The sequence below is a fragment of the Eptesicus fuscus genome, chromosome 1, assembly GCF_027574615.1.
Source record: "Eptesicus fuscus isolate TK198812 chromosome 1, DD_ASM_mEF_20220401, whole genome shotgun sequence".
Classification (NCBI taxonomy): domain Eukaryota; kingdom Metazoa; phylum Chordata; class Mammalia; order Chiroptera; family Vespertilionidae; genus Eptesicus; species Eptesicus fuscus.
Window position 1 is genome coordinate 129567049 of NC_072473.1, and position 19055 is coordinate 129586103.

At 39.2% G+C, this 19055-nt stretch overlaps 1 protein-coding gene across 1 annotated transcript in view; it reads right to left on the bottom strand.

Moving 5' to 3' along the window:
- Positions 1-1289: 1289 nt before the first annotated feature.
- CLCN5 (chloride voltage-gated channel 5) overlaps positions 1290-19055 on the bottom strand; it is a 28918-nt gene continuing 11152 nt past the window's right edge. Inside the window, exons 4-12 of the mRNA XM_054714004.1 lie at positions 18861-18983; positions 17809-18015; positions 14695-14775; positions 13918-14460; positions 11776-11962; positions 10060-10458; positions 9698-9914; positions 7822-7981; positions 1290-2241 (exon numbers count right to left, since the gene is read on the bottom strand). Coding sequence (XP_054569979.1) covers positions 7891-7981; positions 9698-9914; positions 10060-10458; positions 11776-11962; positions 13918-14460; positions 14695-14775; positions 17809-18015; positions 18861-18983 — 1848 coding nt within the window. The 3' untranslated portion in view covers positions 1290-2241; positions 7822-7890. The remainder of the gene's footprint in view (positions 2242-7821; positions 7982-9697; positions 9915-10059; positions 10459-11775; positions 11963-13917; positions 14461-14694; positions 14776-17808; positions 18016-18860; positions 18984-19055) is intronic.

Genomic DNA, 19055 nt, shown 5'->3' on the forward strand with positions numbered 1-19055 from the left:
GCATAGATCTATGAGCTAGGAGGTAATAGTTCGATTCCAGGTTGGGACACATGCCCGGGTTGTGGGCTTGATTCCCAGTGGGGGCATGCAGGAGATAACTGATCGATGATTCTCTTTCATCATTGATATTTCTCTCTATCCCTTCCTCTCTGAAATCAATAAAAATATATATTTTTTAAAAGTATTACTGAATCTGTAAATGTAAAAATAATCCTATCTAATAAAACAGTAATATGCAAATTGACCGTACCTTCGCTATGCCCACAGCCAATCAGAGCAAACAAGATGGTGGTTAATTTGCATATGCTAAGGGAGGGAGGAGTGAAGAAAGCAGAAACCATGGCGGCTGCGTGAGTGGGCCGTGGCGCAGCTGTGGAGCATGCGGCCATGGTGGCCTCTGAGGCGGTGGCGGGCAGTGTGAGCAGCTGCGACTCGACCACAGCGGTGGTGGCGGCGGCGGTGGGTGGGGCGCGCAGTGGAGGCGGCAGGTGGGGCTTGGCAGGTGGTGTGTGAGGCCTTGGTGGCCTTGGAGGCGGTGATGGCTGCGGGTGGGGCGTGGCGAGGCGGGTGTCGCATGGTGGGGCGCGCAGCAGCAGCAGCGTGCGGGGCTGAGGAGGCGGCGGCAGTGTGTGCGGTGGGTCGGGGTGATCAGAGGCAGTGGCAGTGCACGGCCACAGAGGCAGCTGCGTCAGCGGGTGCAGAGGGTGGGGAGTGCGGGATGAGGTGGGCTGGGTTGGGTGGGCGGGACGGGCGGGCGGCGCCCTGCCCGTTCGGCCCGCCCCGCCCCGCCTGCCGCAGCAGTGGTAGAGGTGGGGGGGCAAGAGGGAAGCCTGCTGCCAGAAGTCTTGCAGGAAATATTCCTGCAACGGGTCCCTAGTTAAGTAGTTAATAAATCTTTTTTAGAAGGGAGCTTGCTAGTAGGAATTTGCAGTTGCCTTTTATACTATCCTCCCCTGACCCTGATACACTGCTCCCCCGATTTTATTATTAGAAATCAATAGGTACAAAATTGCCCTAGCCGGCTTGGCTCAGTGGATAGAGCGTCAGCCTGCGGACCGAAGGGACCCAGGTTCGATTCCAGCCGAGGGCACATGCCTGAGTTGCAGGCTTGATCCCCAGTGGGGGGTGTGCAGGAGGCATCCCATCAATGATTCTCTCTCATCATTGATGTTTCTATCGCTCTCTCCTTCTCCCTTCCTCTCTGAAATCAATAAAGAAATATATATTTTTTAAAAAATAGGTACAAAATTGAAAGTCATCAAAAACACACAAGACACCAGGTTGGATAAGGCTGTGCTTTATTACATGCATAATTACAAATCTGTGCTAAGTGGAAATGTATAAAGCAATGGCAACCTGGGTTTAAGCCACACAGAGAAAGGACTAGACAATCCCATTAACCCTTCTGCCAATGTCCATTCCATTGCCTTTAACATGATTATTTCCATTTCATACAATTTGCATAGCACTTACTCATCAAAGTACTTTCCATTCATTGTCTCAATTTATCCTCACAACAACCCTGTGAGGTAGGTAGGGCAATTAACACTATCCCCATTTTACAGATGGGAACACTGAGGCACAGAACGGTTAAGATCTCGAGGCTAGTTAGTAGAAGCATAGGGAATACATAACTCCCCAGCCCATGTCTTCCTTTTTAGACTTGCTATGCATGACCAAGGAGCAGAATGAAGTGAGCAGTGACTCACAGCTTTGGTACAGGCTGTACCTATGAACAGGGACCAACATCTCTAAAAGTTAGAATAAAGCTAAGAAAGCATGACTATAAGGGTCGGCAACATTCAGATAAATAAACACTCTGAACAGCTCAGCTTCTTGTGGAAACTCAGGCTATATTAGCTTTGGTTGCCTAGTTGATGTCTATACATTAGCTTCAGCTAAACTTCTACCAACTCTTATGAACTAAAATGTTTAGTTAGACAGATTTTCTTTGGCTACCATAGCTGGAGCCTGTCCTATGAATGAGCTTATTACAGAGATATTCCTATAGTGGCCCATGGGCTAGAACCCTCTGATCCTTCTGGCCTCATTGGCTCACCCAAAGGGTGGTATTTCTCCCATAGCCAGAGATGAATGGATAGAGGTAAGAGCATGATGTTGGCCTTGGTCAAATGAAGAAGAGTCACCATCATGACATCAGTGTCATCCTTAAGTGATATGACCTGGGTGCTGTCTATCAGGCTCAACTCCTTTCTGGCCTGTACCTGGTTAGCAGCATAGCTTCAAAAGACAGTTTAAAAGAACAAAATATTAAGTACATCATTTTTTATCTAGAATGAAATTAATTCTTAATCATTACATAGTCCCAAAGGACCAAATATATAATAAAAACTAAATACTTATTTAAAAGCTAGTACTAAAAAGGCAGAACAACAGGAGAGAAAAGATGGATAAGGGATAAAGTAAAATGGAGGAGGGAAAAGGAACACTCTTAAATGTCAATATATTTTGAGGTACACTCAGTATGATAATGAGGCTGAAGATTCCTGCCTTGATAAAACCATCTCAGGCCACTCCCTTGTCCCCATTTTACCAGGTGGCATTTCACTTACCAAATCCTAGACTGCTTCTGACTTTCAAAAGATTTGGACTAGTATATAATAATAAGGTTAATCAATGAATACTTCATATATCTGCCTTCAGGATGCTAAAGCCCTTGACACTCCCAATAAATACCACTAGCTTTTGCCCCTGCAGTGGAGCAAAGCTCCATTCGCCCCATCAACTCAAAATTATCTTCTAGTCTCGGTTTTCAGAATGATCCTCTCCTTTCTCCAAGGTCCACATTTGAAACAATATGTAACAACTGAGAAAGTTTTGAACTTGAGGGAGGAAGGAGAGAAAGAGACAGAGTCAGGGGGAGAGGGTGGGATAAAAGGAAGAGAGAGAGGCAAAGATCACTTTTTTAAATCCTCATAATTTTGTAGTATCACATGCCTTTCTTTAAGCAAGGCATTCATTCAATGAGTGTGCAAACAGAGGCTGAAGACCCTTTGGCAGGAACATAGAGGTAGGAATTTATGACTGCAGGGTTGGGCTGAGTGACCCAATAAGCCCCATGCAAGAAACGCAAACTCTGCATATCGACTTCTTTCTTTCTCTTTCTTTCTTTCTTTCTTTCTTTCTTTCTTTTTTTCTTTCTTTCTTTCTTTCTTTCTTTCTTTCTTTCTTAGGTGACCTGGCAAAACCAGATAACACAGTGGAAAAACCAATTTTGTTCCCTATATCACTTGAAAACTTTACCCAGGACCAGATGTTATGAAATGAGACCCTGGCCAGCAAATGTTTGGGGAATAACCTGAATTTTCTAACACCTGCTATTCCAAGAACTTTTCTCCTCAGAGCAAACAACTGAAATTGAAGCAGAGCAAAAGTCCTATGGTCACCACAGGTATACTACACAGATTTCCTATCAAATTTACACAGCTCCCTGAGCTCTAATCTGAGAAACCCTCACCTTTTTCTTTCTAATATAAATAAGTACATACTGGGGAGGCTAAAAATATAGATTTAAAAATATTTTGTTATCAAAATTCAAGACAATCTCCCTAAAGCTTATCATTTAGGCAATGGCAGTAGTGGCTCCCCACCTTCAAGAGCAGATGTCTTGTCTTATGTCAGCCCTTTCCATAAAAATAGACTCACTTTAGCTAAATACTTTTGCTTGGAAGGCTTGGTCTTTGGGAGACTATTTGACTTTTTTTTCCCCTCGGGGCACATGATCAAACAGTTTATAAATGCCAAGATGTGTGGCTGGCCTTCCTTCCACCATCTTACATAAACTCATATTTTTTTCTTACTAGGGTTTTTCCACTGCCATAACTCTCCATTCCCTCTCCAAAGGGAATCCAGGCAATCTCAAGGTGGTTTTTTAAAAAAATCAAGGTTTTAAGATATTCAGAGTACATATATAGACATCTTTTTTTTAAAGGACTCAATAGTCAACCTCCCCTTTACTTTCTAAATTCCTAATTTTTCTCAGGGTTTTTAAGAGCTCAATACTCTGTGCACTGCCATGGCAGATGCTCTCCTACTTTCTCTGAACTGATGGATTGCATGTATTTGGCTCTGATCCAAAGCAGGTAAGTCGATTCTTCACAGTACAATGTGGTCAGTCATCAGTAAGTACTTTGGCAATATAAAACACACTGGTTGTTTCAAATTCTCGATATTGTCTTCACAATCATTAAAAACTCAGCTTCAAAAATTGCACTCCTTATGATTTTAAAAAGATACTGCAGGGTAACAAGTACACTTTCCTTCTTATCACCCAACAAAACAAACCAAGATCAAAACTCAAATGGGATAGGTAATTTAAATACTTAAAACATAGAGCAACAATTATGTTCCATGATGGACTCTATTATATACTAAGATTTTTTAAACATATTTGCTTCCCCCACACCTGAACAGGTTCATAACATGATTGAGAATTATTTCGCAGCCTTAGACCACACTAATTTTCCATTACTTTATCATTCTCATGTTTAAACACAATTGAAGGCTGGCTAGAGAAATTTATACTGTGCTCTGTTCTTTCTGTAAAGCGTTCAGATTCAGCCTTTGGTACCAAAACAATTGAAGTGCTTTGCAGTTAAATCAGCAAATTAATAATTTATTCTGCCAGCTGGCAAATCCAAAGTATTGTCAGTGTCATATTATATACCAGAGGATATCTGTTCTATGGACTAGTCCACCTCTGCTCCATAGCTGGGCTGAGCCAGAAGGAAGCCAGAGCCAGAAAAGAGCAAATTATCTGAACAAACTTCTAAATACAAATGATCTTGAGAGTGGCCATTATTTTGCGTTTTCATTCCCCTAATTCTTCCCTCTAATGGTATAACTAATCATCCATTAAGTGCTTGAGGTTCATTAATTTTTTACATTAAAGATCTGAAGATACAAAACATAGCAGACTTTTATAAATCTATAGACTCTCACTCCTTTCATGACTGGATATTATTCCTTGGAAAATCCTGAAGTACTTATTGGCATTTTTTTTTTTTTTTTGTAAATCATTCCCTTGTGTCGGGCAATTTCCTTTTGTTAATACCAAACTAGACTAATTTAAACTCATATTCATTTTTAAATCACCGATTATCTTGTCTTTTGCCATTGAGGTCTGTGGACATCTGACAGACCTCCCTAATTCAGCTTTGTTTGTTGGCTAAGTTGTCCAACTGCTGAATTAGCAATGTCAGAAAGAACATTTTCCTTTGCCTCAAGACAAGAAACTCTTGAGTGGTGAGGTGCTGAGTTAGCAGTCTAGCGGGGAACTCCAGCTGCAATTAGCCAAACTTTGAGCCAAACCATAGGATTTGACATATAATGCATACCATACACTATAGCTACTTCTAGCATATGAGTTACATGGATTCCTGAGAAGCTGAGGTTAATGGATGAAACTTATCAGGAGTGAGGTATCAAAGGAATATTATTCTCTGGAGGGCCAATCATTTCTTAGCATCTAGAAAGTTTACCTTGGCACAGTGTTATCTGATTTCTTGAATTTAGTCTCTGAAGTAGCACCTTAACACTGGCTCATCTGTCTAAAATTATAAACAGAGCCTAGAAGAAACACAAAGGCAAACTTAGAAATCCCTCCATATCGCTGCTGCACTACGAAATGCAACCAAATCTCTCATTGTCATCAAATACCATAAAAAACAACATTTCCTGTTTTGCAAACTTTAGTTGGGTAGCTAATAAGGTAAGTAATGATCCATAAATTTACAGATAAGAACTTTGATTTCTACACAATGTACCAGGGTAGTCAGGCAAAATAGCCACATCTCATGCAAGGGAATCAGTAACATGTAAGTGACAAAAGATGTCAAGTTGCTGAGTTATGACTATCATAAAATATATCTGAGGTTTTTTTCTTTTTCATTAAAATGCTAGAGTGATATACTTAAAATAAAAAACTTGGGACTGCTTTGATATTTTAAAGATAAAAGTAAAAATAAGCCTTGACTACCTAGTTCTGGATAATAACAATTTCAGATTTGGGAAAGATAAGAACTAAGGGTTTAAAAAAAGCTTAGACTCTGGGATCAGCAGCTTTAAAATGAGGTATGAAGTGTTTGGGGAAGGGAGGTGGAGGGATGGGAAGGATATGCTGAGTGACTGCTGATTCCAGGTTAGAAGGGTGGAGAGAAGTGCTGGGGAACAGACTTGTAAAATGCAAAAGGCTGAACTTTCACCCCTGGCAGTTAAGTCTCACTGCTGTGGGCATCGGTGTGGAAATTGAGGCATGGTAGCAGTAACTGGGTTATAGAACAGAGCCATGGTTGTGTGTTACCTATGGTCCACATGCCAAAAGATTACTGAGGCTTGGTTTATAATTTAACTAGCCCTGGGAATTATTTTTGTAATAGGAATGATTCAATCAGGACTGTGGAGTGGGAAGGGGCAAAGAATTGAGGGGGAACAACTACACGTGGGTAAAATTGTAGAAAGTGAAACAGTGATCGGAATGATGGTGGTGGCTCTGTAATTCCACCAGGTGTCCCTAGACTGTGATGTTTTCTACTGCAGTTAAGGTGGTAGGAAATTCAGACAGGCACCTTTTCAATTGGATGCAAGCACCTTTGGTGTTACCAGGCCTTATCCACACCCTGGGGTCTTAGGATGGTTCTGCATTTCATTCAGAATTCTAAGGAGCTGCAAGGGAGTCACAACTGCCTATTCTGTTTCAATGACTTGAATATATTTGAAAGTACCCGGAGCCTAAATTCATGTTCACAGGAACAATATTGACCTATTCTACATAATTCACACTGGGAGGAGGCATGGGTGTCCAGTTATTTTAGTACTGGTGGTCTTTATGAAGGAATGCATGAGAACGTAGATACAGTTCAGAATCTTCCCTAGTTTACCAGTATGCAGTCTAGACTTGGTTCCCTTTATTATCCTTATATATTCCAGAAGCCTAAAGCACCATCACTCATGGAGGTGGCATCTGGGTAAGAGGATGAGTTGGAACCTCACAAAATTTAAAGTTCCTAGTCATTGACTTTGCTTAGAACTTCACTAATCATTCATCTGGAGAAATCATTCCTTGCTACTAATAAATGCATGGCAAAGTCCTTGTCTACTAGCAAACAAATACCATCTAGAAAATTACCCTTCTTAGAGCAGACAAGGAGAAAGCTCTATAACTTATCTTTGCGCACTTCAAAAGAGTACCAGGAACAAGCAAGCCATTAAAATCAACCTCTCTAAATTCATTTAGAGAAGATTAACCAAAGCAGCATTGAATTATAATCAGATATTAAAATTAACATACACATACACACACAAACTAATAATGCTAAATATTGTAACAGGAGCAAGATAACATTTGAACTGAATTTTCACAGTCTGGAAAATGCCATTACTATTTTCCTTCTGGTTTTCTTCTCTGTGGTTGAAAAAGCAAAGCTCCTTAGTTTACACTTCATCTTCCACCAATGATAGTTAGAGTCCCAAAAAAGTGACTTTTTCATGAGTTTCCTGCAGGCTATCAGTTAGGACGGTCAACATTTTTCTTGCATAGTTTTCAGTGATTGCATATTGGCTAACAGTTGTTTTAAATTAAAAAAATATTTTTAAAAAAAGAAAAGTAAGTAAACCATCGCTATCTCGTTTACTCTTTCATGAAATCTTTGTAATGCAACATCACAGAAACCTAACTGCATTTTCTCCTAAAGAGATTAACTTTCAGAAATTATTATGTAGTGCAACTGGTTAACTTGTAGGAAAGAGACAACACACTAATATAACTTCACCATCCAGATATGGGAAATGTGTTTTAGGTACCCAGTTAATAAAATATATCCACGGTCTGCAATGTCCTTTCTGTTTTGAATCCAGCACAACCCTGTGATTCTAGTTGAAGAGAATGGAATCAGGATCTTGGTTCGCCATCTGTGCTATATGCTTTAACACATCCTTCTTGGTAATGATTCCAAGCAATCGCCTAAAAGACAATAAAACAAAAACAAAAAATCTGTAGTTAAAATAACATTCTCAAAGGGGATACTTTTCCTCTTCCGTTATATTTGCCAATGCTATCTCTGATAAGGGTTTAATCTCCAAATGTTACAGGGAACTCATACAACTTAACAAAAGGAAGATAAACAATCTAATAAAAAAAATGGGCAAAGGACCTAAATAGGCACTTTTCAAAAGAGGACATACAGAAGGCCAAGAGACATATGAAAATATGCTCAAAGTCACTAATTAACCAAGAGATGCAAATCAAAACAGCATTGAGGTACCATCTCACACCTGTCAGAATGGCTATCATCAACTAATCAACAAACAACAAGTGCTGGCAAGGATGTGGGGAAAAAGGAACCCTCATGCACTGCTGGTGGGAATGCAGACTGGTGCAGCCACTGTGGAGAACAGTATGGCGTTTCCTCAGAAAACTAAAAATGGAACTCCCATTTGACCCAGTGATCCCACTCCTAGGAATATATCCCAAGAAACTAGAAACACCAATCAGAAAGGATATATGCACCTCTATGTTCATAGCAGCACAATTTACAATAGCTAAGATTTGGAAACAGCCTAAGTGTCCATCAGCAGATGAGTGGATTAAAAAACAGTGGTACATCTACACAATGGAATACTATGCTGCAATAAAAAAAGAAGTAACTTTTACCATTTGCAACAGCATGGATGGACCTGGAGAACATTATGCTAGTCAGGGAAAGATAAATATCACATGATCTCACTCATTTGTGGAATATAATGAACAACATAAACTGATGAACAAAAATAGATCCAGAGACAAAGAAACACCGAACAGACTGTCCATCCTCAGAGGGACGGTAGGGGAGGGTGGAAGAGGGGGTAAGAGATCAACCAGAGGACTTGTATGCATGCATATTAGCATAACCAATGGATACGGACACTGGGGTGGTGGGGGAGGGTTGTTCTGGGGGGTGGGAGTGGCCGGGGAGGGGTTGATGGTGCGGGAGAGGAGACATATGTAATACTTTAAACAATAAAAAAAGAAATATCCAAGAAAGAAAGAGCCTTGGCCTTAGGAGTAGAAGATTTATGTTTAAAGCCTACCTGTACTATACACTGAGTGGCCAGATTATTATGATCTCTGAACACATAATAATCTGACCACTCAGTATATATATATATATTGAGTGGCCAGATTATTATGATCTGTACTATACACTGAGTGGCCAGATTATTATGTACTATACACTGAGTGGCCTGTACTATACAATGAGTGGCCAGATTATTATACATTCAGAGATCATAATAATCTGGCCACTCAGTGAATATTAACTGGGAGTGCTAGTATAAATCTTCCAACCTCATTGAAACTTGGTTTTCTCATCCTCATATAAGAATAACAAAGGTATTGTAAGGACCAAATACTATACATATACTATTTAATACCGTTATAATTTCATAAGAACACAGCTATTTATTTTGTGGGGAGGAACTGAGTTATATACAATATGCAACCTGCAGTTCACACCTGTCAAACCCACTTTCTTCCTCAAACTCCTTTTTTATAAATTATGACAATAAAAGAAACACATCCATCTTCATTTCAGAGCTGCTGAAAGGCCCATAAGTGCTACTAATGTTCATGTGAATTACGTTCTTTCTCTCTACAGTCTTTCTCCCACAATCCAATTCGCCTTCACCAAAGAACTCTCACCCATTGTGTGTAACCAGGCACTGTCGCAGTCCCAGCTTGCGGAAGATATCCACAACGATCTCCATGGGGGTAAGGTCAGTCACAGTGAAGGGGCTGAGATCCAGGATGTTCCGAAGCTTTAGAGTAGGTGGAGTGTATGGTGGCATTGGAGGAGAATGCTCAGTGAAATAAATGATGGATGTGCTCACAACTCCATCCTGTTTTTTACGAGCATTTTCTATTTGAAAAATAGAGAGATGTTGAAAATTAAACAGCTATTTCTGGCTCCTAACTAGTCCCCTCTTCCCTCTATCATCCCCCATTTTATGAATATTTATTTATTTCCACAGTGAATCCTATTATCCCTTTTCTGGAAGCCTTACCAATTGAAATAATGAGATCTCTTCGGAGGACAAAACCCACAAGCCTTTGGGACTCCCGGGACACCACTACTGGGAAGCCACTATAAGTGGTTTCGCTGATTACGGTCTCTACGTCTTCCACAGTCATACTGTCCTGAGTAAGGACAGTCAACAAAGGATCATTTCTCCGGGGTTTCATCACATCCATTGCCAGGGTCTTATGAGCAAACTCTTCTTTAGCTTCAAGAAAGGGGTATCCATTGAGACGGATGTGGGCATCATAGATGCCTTCCCGCCCAAGAGCATCTGCCACCCATTTGCTTGTCATTGCCGCAGCCATCAGAGGCACAATGTATTCCAAGCCACCAGTTAGTTCAAACATTATGACAACAAGAGAAACAGTCATTCGAGTCACTCCACCTGCAAAGAAATAGGCACAGGCTATTGAAGGTGGGAAGAGTATAGGATTCATCACAATTATTGACCTGCTACAGGCCCCACTCAGGAAAAGCTTACTTAACAGAAACACTGCTAAAAGGATGTCTCACTCACAACTGCTGACCCCAGCAATGCATTAAAGGAAGTTTACGATGGAAGTGAATCAGAGTTTTCAAAATAACATCTACAAAAGTATGAGATGCATTCTTGATTCTTCTTTTTGTTTTGTCTATTGTGCTCCCCCCACTATAAAAGTAGCTGTAGAAGACATCCATAATCTGTGTAACACTACAGAGGCCAGAAGTTCTCTGCAATGTGCAGGTCCATTGTGGAAAATTCAGAAAATAAAAAAAAAAGTATATCATTATCTACTAGTATAAGTTCACTGCCCAGAAGTAAGTAGAGTAAAAAACTTGAATGACTTTTTCAAGTTGTTTACTATGCCAAAATATGTTTTTCATGAGTAAAGTCATACTACATGTTTAATTCCCCACATGTTCTCCTCCACCCCCACTTTATGTTGGAAACATTTTGTATGTTATTACAAATTTATTTAACACTGTATTTAAATATGTTAAATATCAACATTCAATGGTTACATAGTATAACATTACATAGATGTGCCATAATTTATTTAACCAGTCCCTTACTGTGTACATTTAGGTTGATTCCAACTTTTTGCTATTATAAATAATATCATGATGAACATTCTTGTGCAGACATATTTGTATAAATTTCTGATCATTTCCTCAGTATAATGGATTTGAGAGTAGAATTACTCTTAAAGGGGAGGAATGTAGATATATGGTAAAGACTGTTTTCTTTTTTAAGTATTTAACAATTATTTAATAAAAGAGTATGCTATCATGAAATAGACAATTTGTAATAATATACAAATGTTCCCAACAGAAAGTGGGGGAGGGGGAGCATGTGAGGAATTAAACATATTATCTGAGCAGTCAGAGAACTACTCTCTGGGGAAAAACATTTAACATAAAATATGAAGGCTGAAAGGAACCAACTATGCTATAGCTAGGAGCATTCATAGAAAGGGCAGCAAGTACAAAGATAGGATGGAGGAATAAGCTTGACATATCTGAAAAAACTTAGGGTGGTATGGGGAAAGAAAACACACAACACTTTGGACAATCAATAATGCTTTCTTAAAGAAGTTGAAAAATGGCAAACCCAACAGAAAATAGTCACTTAAAAAATCTGCAGTCAATTGTATTTAATATCACTCTTCTTTTTTGTGTCAACCTGGGTAGCAACTTTGAAATCAATGCAAACACTACTCACCTAAGCAGGCTGCAGCCCCAACCATTGCATAAAGGCCAGGAGTGATACAATCAGCTCCTTGGCTACACCAGCTATTGAAGATGGCCCAGTCATGGTGGTAATAAGCCATTTGTTCCATTCCTACTCCTAAAAGTCGACCTGCTATAGCACCAACGGCCATGCTAGGGATAAAGAGACCAGAAGGGATCTACAAAGAGAAAGTAATAGATGGTTAGTAAGAAATAATGCCTGGTATATGTAAGGGTTAGAGGATTGACCCTCTGAGAAGCAAACAGGCCAATGACAATGTAACTATATACTATGCTAGTAAGTGGCTACAAATATTTGTGTAACTACAGAGACTAGGGGTTCTCCGGGATGTGCAGGCAAGTATGACTGCAAAAAATCTTACCCTGATTCGGGGTCCATCAGGCTAGAGCCTGAACTCTCCAGACCAACAAAGAACTGAAGGCAGAAATTAAGCCTTTCCCAAAGAAAAAGGAAAATAGATGGAATTTCTCATATATGAAGACATTTTCCCCCAAAACAATTATCCTTTATTGGCTATCTACTATATTCTATTCTGGATGCTCTAAAGATAAGACTTCAGGAGGTAGGTACTCTTATTCCCAAATCACAAAGAACCTAAGATTTAGAGAAATTAAGTAACTTACCCAAGGCCAAGATTTAGTAAATACTAGTGATGGGGTATAAATGCAATGCTCATACCCACTTAACCAACTGTTCACACAAAAAGAATGGCACATGAGGTTTCTGTTTATTTTGTGACAATACAAAGAAAGAATAAGTGGTTATTTTAAATCAGGGAGTGATTATGGTTGCCTGGCTATCTAGAAAAGGAACCCTCATCTGTCTCCCCACTCTTTTTTTTTTCTCCTATGATACTACAGTGAATTCTCAATTTTCTGAGCTAAGAGAGAGACATGATGACAAAGATAATCAAAACAGCAGATTATTTTAAATAGCTTGTGTTTGATTTTTGGAATGCTTTTGAATCTAGGAAGGTCTGGTGGTCTGGGGAAATGACTTTAAATTTTAAAAAATGAAGCCAGAGGTGAAAATTACTAGAGAAGCACTGCAAAACTTTTCAGGGTGTTGAGGAGGATGGACGATTTGATCTCAGAGATTTCAGTACTGTCTAAACTGAATTGCTGTCTCTAATTCCCTGGTTTGAATCTCCATTTCTCTAGAGAATAGAAGGCAATAACTTGGTAGTGGGGTGCTAAGGCACAAATAAAAACCAGGGAGGAGGGAAATATGTTAACAAATTTTCTTTTCTGGTTTCTTCTGAAACACGGAAAGAATAATGGGTACTAAAAGTAAAACTTGCTGTCTTGATGCCTCATTTTGACAGTTTAAATATTAATTGAGGATCAACTGTGAAGTCTTTGATAATTGGACATTGATACCAAATGTAAAAAATGCATTTACATAGTCCAGCCAGTGTGGCTAAGCGGTTGGACATCAACCTATGAACCAGGAGGTCATGGTTTGAATCCTGATCAGTTAGGGCACAGGTCTCGGTTGCAGACTCGACACCCAGTGTAGGGCGTGCAGGAGGCAGCTGATCAATTATTCTCTCTTATCATTGATGTTTCTATCTCCCTCTCCCTTCCCCTCTGAAATCAATAAAAATATATTTTAAACATATATTTACATATATATTGGGCTAAACTATATGAAATTGCTATTTTAGTGGTCAAAATGGTAGAATATTGGCAACTTCATTTGGTTCAACCTAATATTTTGCTTTACCAGTAAACTCTAAAGCCACCCTATAAGGACCAATACTATATTGAATAGATATCATTTTAATATACAATGCATAGAAATAAATACCTCACTATCCTTTTTGAGCGGCAAAATATTTTTTAACTAAAAAGAAGACAACATTTCTACTTAAAATCTCAGCACTGAGGTTTGTATTTGGTCAAGAACTAGGCTTGGATCATTTTAGATAGAGGTACAACTGTCTAGGAAGTTATAAGGGCATATGGAGGTAAAAAGGGCTTTTGGGGTTGAGTAATAACATAGGGTGAAGTTGGAAGTGCCACATGAGCTATGAGGATTGTGATATCTGGCTTTGCCCTCCAAACCCACAGCCACACATATACCCAGTGAGTACCAAAAGAATCTCCTCACCTTCATGCCAAAGGTGAATATAGTAATGACAATTTTCAATATGAGTGTCAAGGCCAGCTGCCACATGGCACTGTAGACTCCCGCACCAGCAGGTCTGTCAGGCAGGTCACCACCCTTGCTTGAGTTGAAATGGTTCTCATAATCACAGAGCTTAGAAGAGTCCAGAAGGCCACAGTCATTAAATAGTTCAGAAATTAGCTCACTTGTGCTCATTCGGGTGTACTCATTGGGGAAAGCCAGGATGGCAGTGATGGCTGTCACAACAAGTACCTCTATGACAGGATACTTGCCCAATTGGGTGGTCTTACGCTTCCGACACCAGGCAATGTTTGTGCGGATAAATAAAGCTCCCCACAGACCACCAAATATGCCCAGCAGAATGAATGGCACAAGCTCAAAGAGATGCCACGGGGTGTGAAACTCCACGTAAAACAGAACCAGACGGCTGTTCCCAAATGGATTGATGGAGCGTAGGGTAAATGCTGCCACCAAGGCAGCAAAGAACGAACGCCACAGTGTTTTGAGGGGAAAATAGTAGCTGACCTGTAAGAGAGAAGGGGGAAAGGCAAACTCAGTCAGTATGTAGAAACTGTTTCGGATAAAAAGTTGGTGCTGTAGGAATTAAGACCTGAGAATGAAAACTGCCCAGACATTTCTGGTCACATGATAAAGTACTGACTTATGCAAAGCACTTTGGGACTACCATGTACATAGATACTGGCCAGGATTCCCAACACAAAAGTATGCATATGTGCTACAAATAGTTAAAAGTATTACCTCTTCAAGGCTGAATAATACTCCTCCAATAGGTGCCCCAAAGGCGACAGACACACCAGCTGCTGCTGCAGCCGACAAGACCTACAACCCAAAAGTCAAAATTAACAATAGAATAATGCCACTTTCCTACCATCAATCACAGTTTTAAAAGGAGTGTTAGTGGCTACTAGACATTTTTTTTAAAACTTTACATGCTCCAAGCAGTTTATTTAAAAAATGAAGTCCAACTTATACTTTGAGAGCAAACTTTGTATTTGGATTTTGAACACATAGTTCACATGCTGGAATAAATAGAGGGTCTTTCATTTGTAATTAATTTAGGTATGCTTTATTCCAAATTATGCACCCATCTTCAATACACACAATTCCATAACTGAATTTGAGTCTGTATTCATCACCTAAATGAAGTACTTACAATGATGTGTTTACATAGCACTTTATTTGTAAAGGAATGCTTTTAAAATTAAATTTTAAGGAAGGCTCTAAGCACACAAAACTAAAGTTACAATTAGTTCACAGCTGTTCAGGGGCTGCAAATATTCATACAATAGATATCTAAGTTTTCCTATACTATGTGCCCCACTCCATGTCTAGTGACCTATGGAAAAAGAAATAGGGAGGTAACTAGAAGCAAGGTTGGGAATATATTTTGAAGGGAAGAGAAGACCTATGTATCTTTAGGTGTGGAAAGGTAAAGGGCTAAGAGGGAAGGGGAAAGCATGATAAACACAAGAAGTAATGGAAAGATAAAGTCCTGTCATCAGATTCTGGTTGCTGTGGAGTGATAATATGATTTGGGGTAGTAAGGACATATTTCAAAGAAAAGGTAGACAAAATTTAAGAGTATTTTTGTGGATGTGTTACCATTTCTTTTTTTAATTGTTGACAGTATTACAGATGTCCCCCACATTTTCCCCCTTTGTCCCCCCTCCACCCAGCACCTGTCCCACCCAGACCTTTACCACATGTCTGTGTCCATGGGTTATGCATATATGTTCTTTGGTTAATCTCTTTCCATCCCCCTTACCCCCCCCCACCTCCCCTGAGTTTTTTAAGAATGAAATGGTTCTTGGCAAAATAAGTAAACAGATTTCTCTGGGAGTATAGGATGACCAAGGGAAATGAAGGGGAGGAAAGAGTGAACTCTCTGGTGCTAGGTGGGGAGGACTTAGAAATTTATGGCTATAATGGTTTTCATCTGAGAAGAATGACAGTCAACATGGAACTTGAGAAAGGGGATTTTAGTGGCTGTTTAGGATGAATTATGTGGGAGAAAAATCGAGGTGGCTTGTTTGCTATAATTTTATGTTGTAGAGTGGAGTTTATCTATGCCCTTACTTTTCAAATCTTTATTTTATTCAACCATCTTCCCACTTTGACCAGGCCCTGGGACACAAAAGGGTTGCTGCCAATCAACAGGGGGGAAAAAACTGGAAAGTCTAAATAAGCAATAGGAAGTCAACTAAAACTTCAAATATTCATGAGTCCAGTTAGAGAAATATATGACATCTCTTCAGAGAAACAGCCAAATCAAATTCCCCTCATATTTTATATGAAATTATTTGAACAAAAAATTTTAATTTTATGGAATGAAAGTAATGAGCAGTCTACAGTTCCAAAGTCACCTCTACCTCTGCAAAACCAGCAACAATCAACATTTCACTCTTGTCGAAGTTGAAAAAACAGTTTGACATATAACATTATAACAACTTCACCAACTTAATACTACTTTTATATCCCTCTACCATTCAGATATATATGTCTCTCTCTAGCCTTTCTCTCCTTCCAGGAACTTTTCCCCCTTGAACTATCAAAATGTATTCTGTATTTAAAATTTCAACACCTTTGAGTTTCCTTCTAGGTCTTAATTTTTTCCTTTGTTTTCAAAATAAACCGCTAGGTTCCAATTTTATGAGAAACCTTTTATAATAGAATGGCCCTGGTCTTGACCCATTCCATATGTGATTTCAAGGAAAATAGAGCAAGAACCATTATTTTCTTAAATCTCTAATTATAACAGGAAAAAAATAAACAATGACTTAGAACACTTTTTTAAAAAAATGTTCTTCCTCCTCAAAATCCTAAAACATGAGAACTCCTACAGAGATGCTGTGGTGGAACTAATTTAGTGGGGTTGAAACAGAAGAGAGGGAGATCCAAGGCAGAGGGAGATCCAAGACACAGCTGAATTCCATTTGGTGTTAGGTAGAAATAAAACATGAAGAGTCTGGCATCTGAAACAAATGCTAAGTGTGTATTCTTTCATAGGAATAGACAACTTCTTTATTAAAATCGTCTATTTTTTAACTTAATTTATAATAGAAACTACACAGAATTGTATAGTATTATATATAATAAAAAGTTTAAGTCCTTACTTCACCATTACTGTCACCTCACTTCCCATTCACCAGAAGATATTTTTTAACAGTTTGAGGTAAAACCACTTTCCAGACATTTTCTCTCTAGGTGCACATACATACACCTTTTAAAAACATTAATTATCCCAGCCAGCGTGGCTCAGTGGTTAAGCATCAACCTATGAATCAGGAGGTCTCGGTTTGATTCCCCGTGTGGGACATGCAGGAGGCAGCCAATCAATGATTCTCTTTCATCATTGATGTTTTTATCTCTCTCTCCCTCTCCCTTCTTCTCTGAAATCAATAAAAATATATTTTAAAATAAATAATAAAATAAAAACACTATTTAAATTATACTACATACATTATTCTGAAATTATTTTTTTTAAGTCTAACAGTGCTCTCTGGTCATACTTTCATGTCAGTATATAAAGGGCTATCTTGGTCTTTTTAAAAGTTGCACAGTTTTCTATAGTATGGACATAAGATTGTTCAGTCAGTCCCCTGTTGTACACATTGTGATAATTTCAGTGTTTCACTATGTTGATAAATGCTGCATTGACTATCCCCATACATCTTTGAGCACACGCATGCTAGCAAATTCCTAGAAGTGGAACTTCTAGGTCAAAGGTCATTTGAATTAACATTGGTAGAATCCCCAAATTTTCATCCCTAAGAATTACCATTTATGTTCTCACCCAAAACAAACAAACAAAAACAAAAAGAGAGAGAGATTGTTAAGGCCATTTGTTATTACCTCTCTGCGTTTAGCTTCATTCTTCCTGTATTTGTTGAAGCAGTGGCACAGGATGTTCCCACAACAGCAAGCCACATGCACTAGAGGGCCCTCTTTGCCCAGGCTCAAACCAGAAGACACTGCCAGCACCAACGTGATGGTTTTGATAATCAGGGTCCACTTACCCAAGTAGCCCCTAATAATAAAACCACTCAAGATAGTTTTTATCTGCAGGTCAAACACAGGGAGATTGGATATAGACTAAGCAAGTAAACCAAGCTAAGAAGCAATAATCTGGACCTCATTATCGAAACTATATCTTTGGAACATATAAATGCTAGACCTACAGTGATCCTAGTTTGGGAGGGAGGCCAGGAACCCAAGAAAGTGAGAACTGTTCTTTAAGTTTTCATGTTTCTTGCTTCTTTTTTGGCCGTGGGATAGCTGGGCAAGGGAGTATTGTAAGTATGAGAGCGTGTACATGGAGAAGGGGAGGTGGAAACGGAAGGTATTTTCCTTACAGACTAATATAGCCTTGATTTCCTGCCAGAAAAAATTGTATCTGTGACTTGGTCAGGAAACAAGAGAAGGGCAAGGTCATCTAGGTAACCTTAAAATCTCAGTGGTTTCAATCACTGTCAAGCAATCTAAACCAAAAATAATTAGAAACAGGGTTTTAATCATTTTTTTCTAGCCCACATCAGATTGTAGGAAATACAGCCAAATAGTTTTATTTATTCTGCTGTAACAAAGTTGACAACACCACTACATTTTCAGGCCAGAATCTTGAGATCTACCCTGGGAAGCTTCTTGAGTAGGGAGTGGTAGAGGTCTTCAGGGGCTTAGCTCACCAGAAACCCACAGGAGGCTAGGAATCAACTCCTTTTAATGTCCAGGTGGCTCAGGTGAGGAGGAACACCTAGAAAGTCCCTAGATTGCCTCAAGATCTAACCTTATTTAATAGTCATATTGTTGTATACATATTAAAGGGTTTTTAAAAAAATAAAAATAAAGGGTTTTAACCAAAAAGGATTCATTATTGTTACCATTTATAAACCATTTTAGAGACTCACCTCAGGGATTCCGGAGCCACAGGCATAAGGTGCAAACACCTTGACAAGAGATACGGCAAGGAAGGCAAACAGTAGAGCCCAGAGGACATACATGAAATAATTGACTATGTAAGCAAAGGCTCCCTAGAACAGGGAAAAAAGAAAAGAAGTTTTGTTAGCTCAGACAGCCTCAGTAAGGCATGCAGCTCTTCTGAG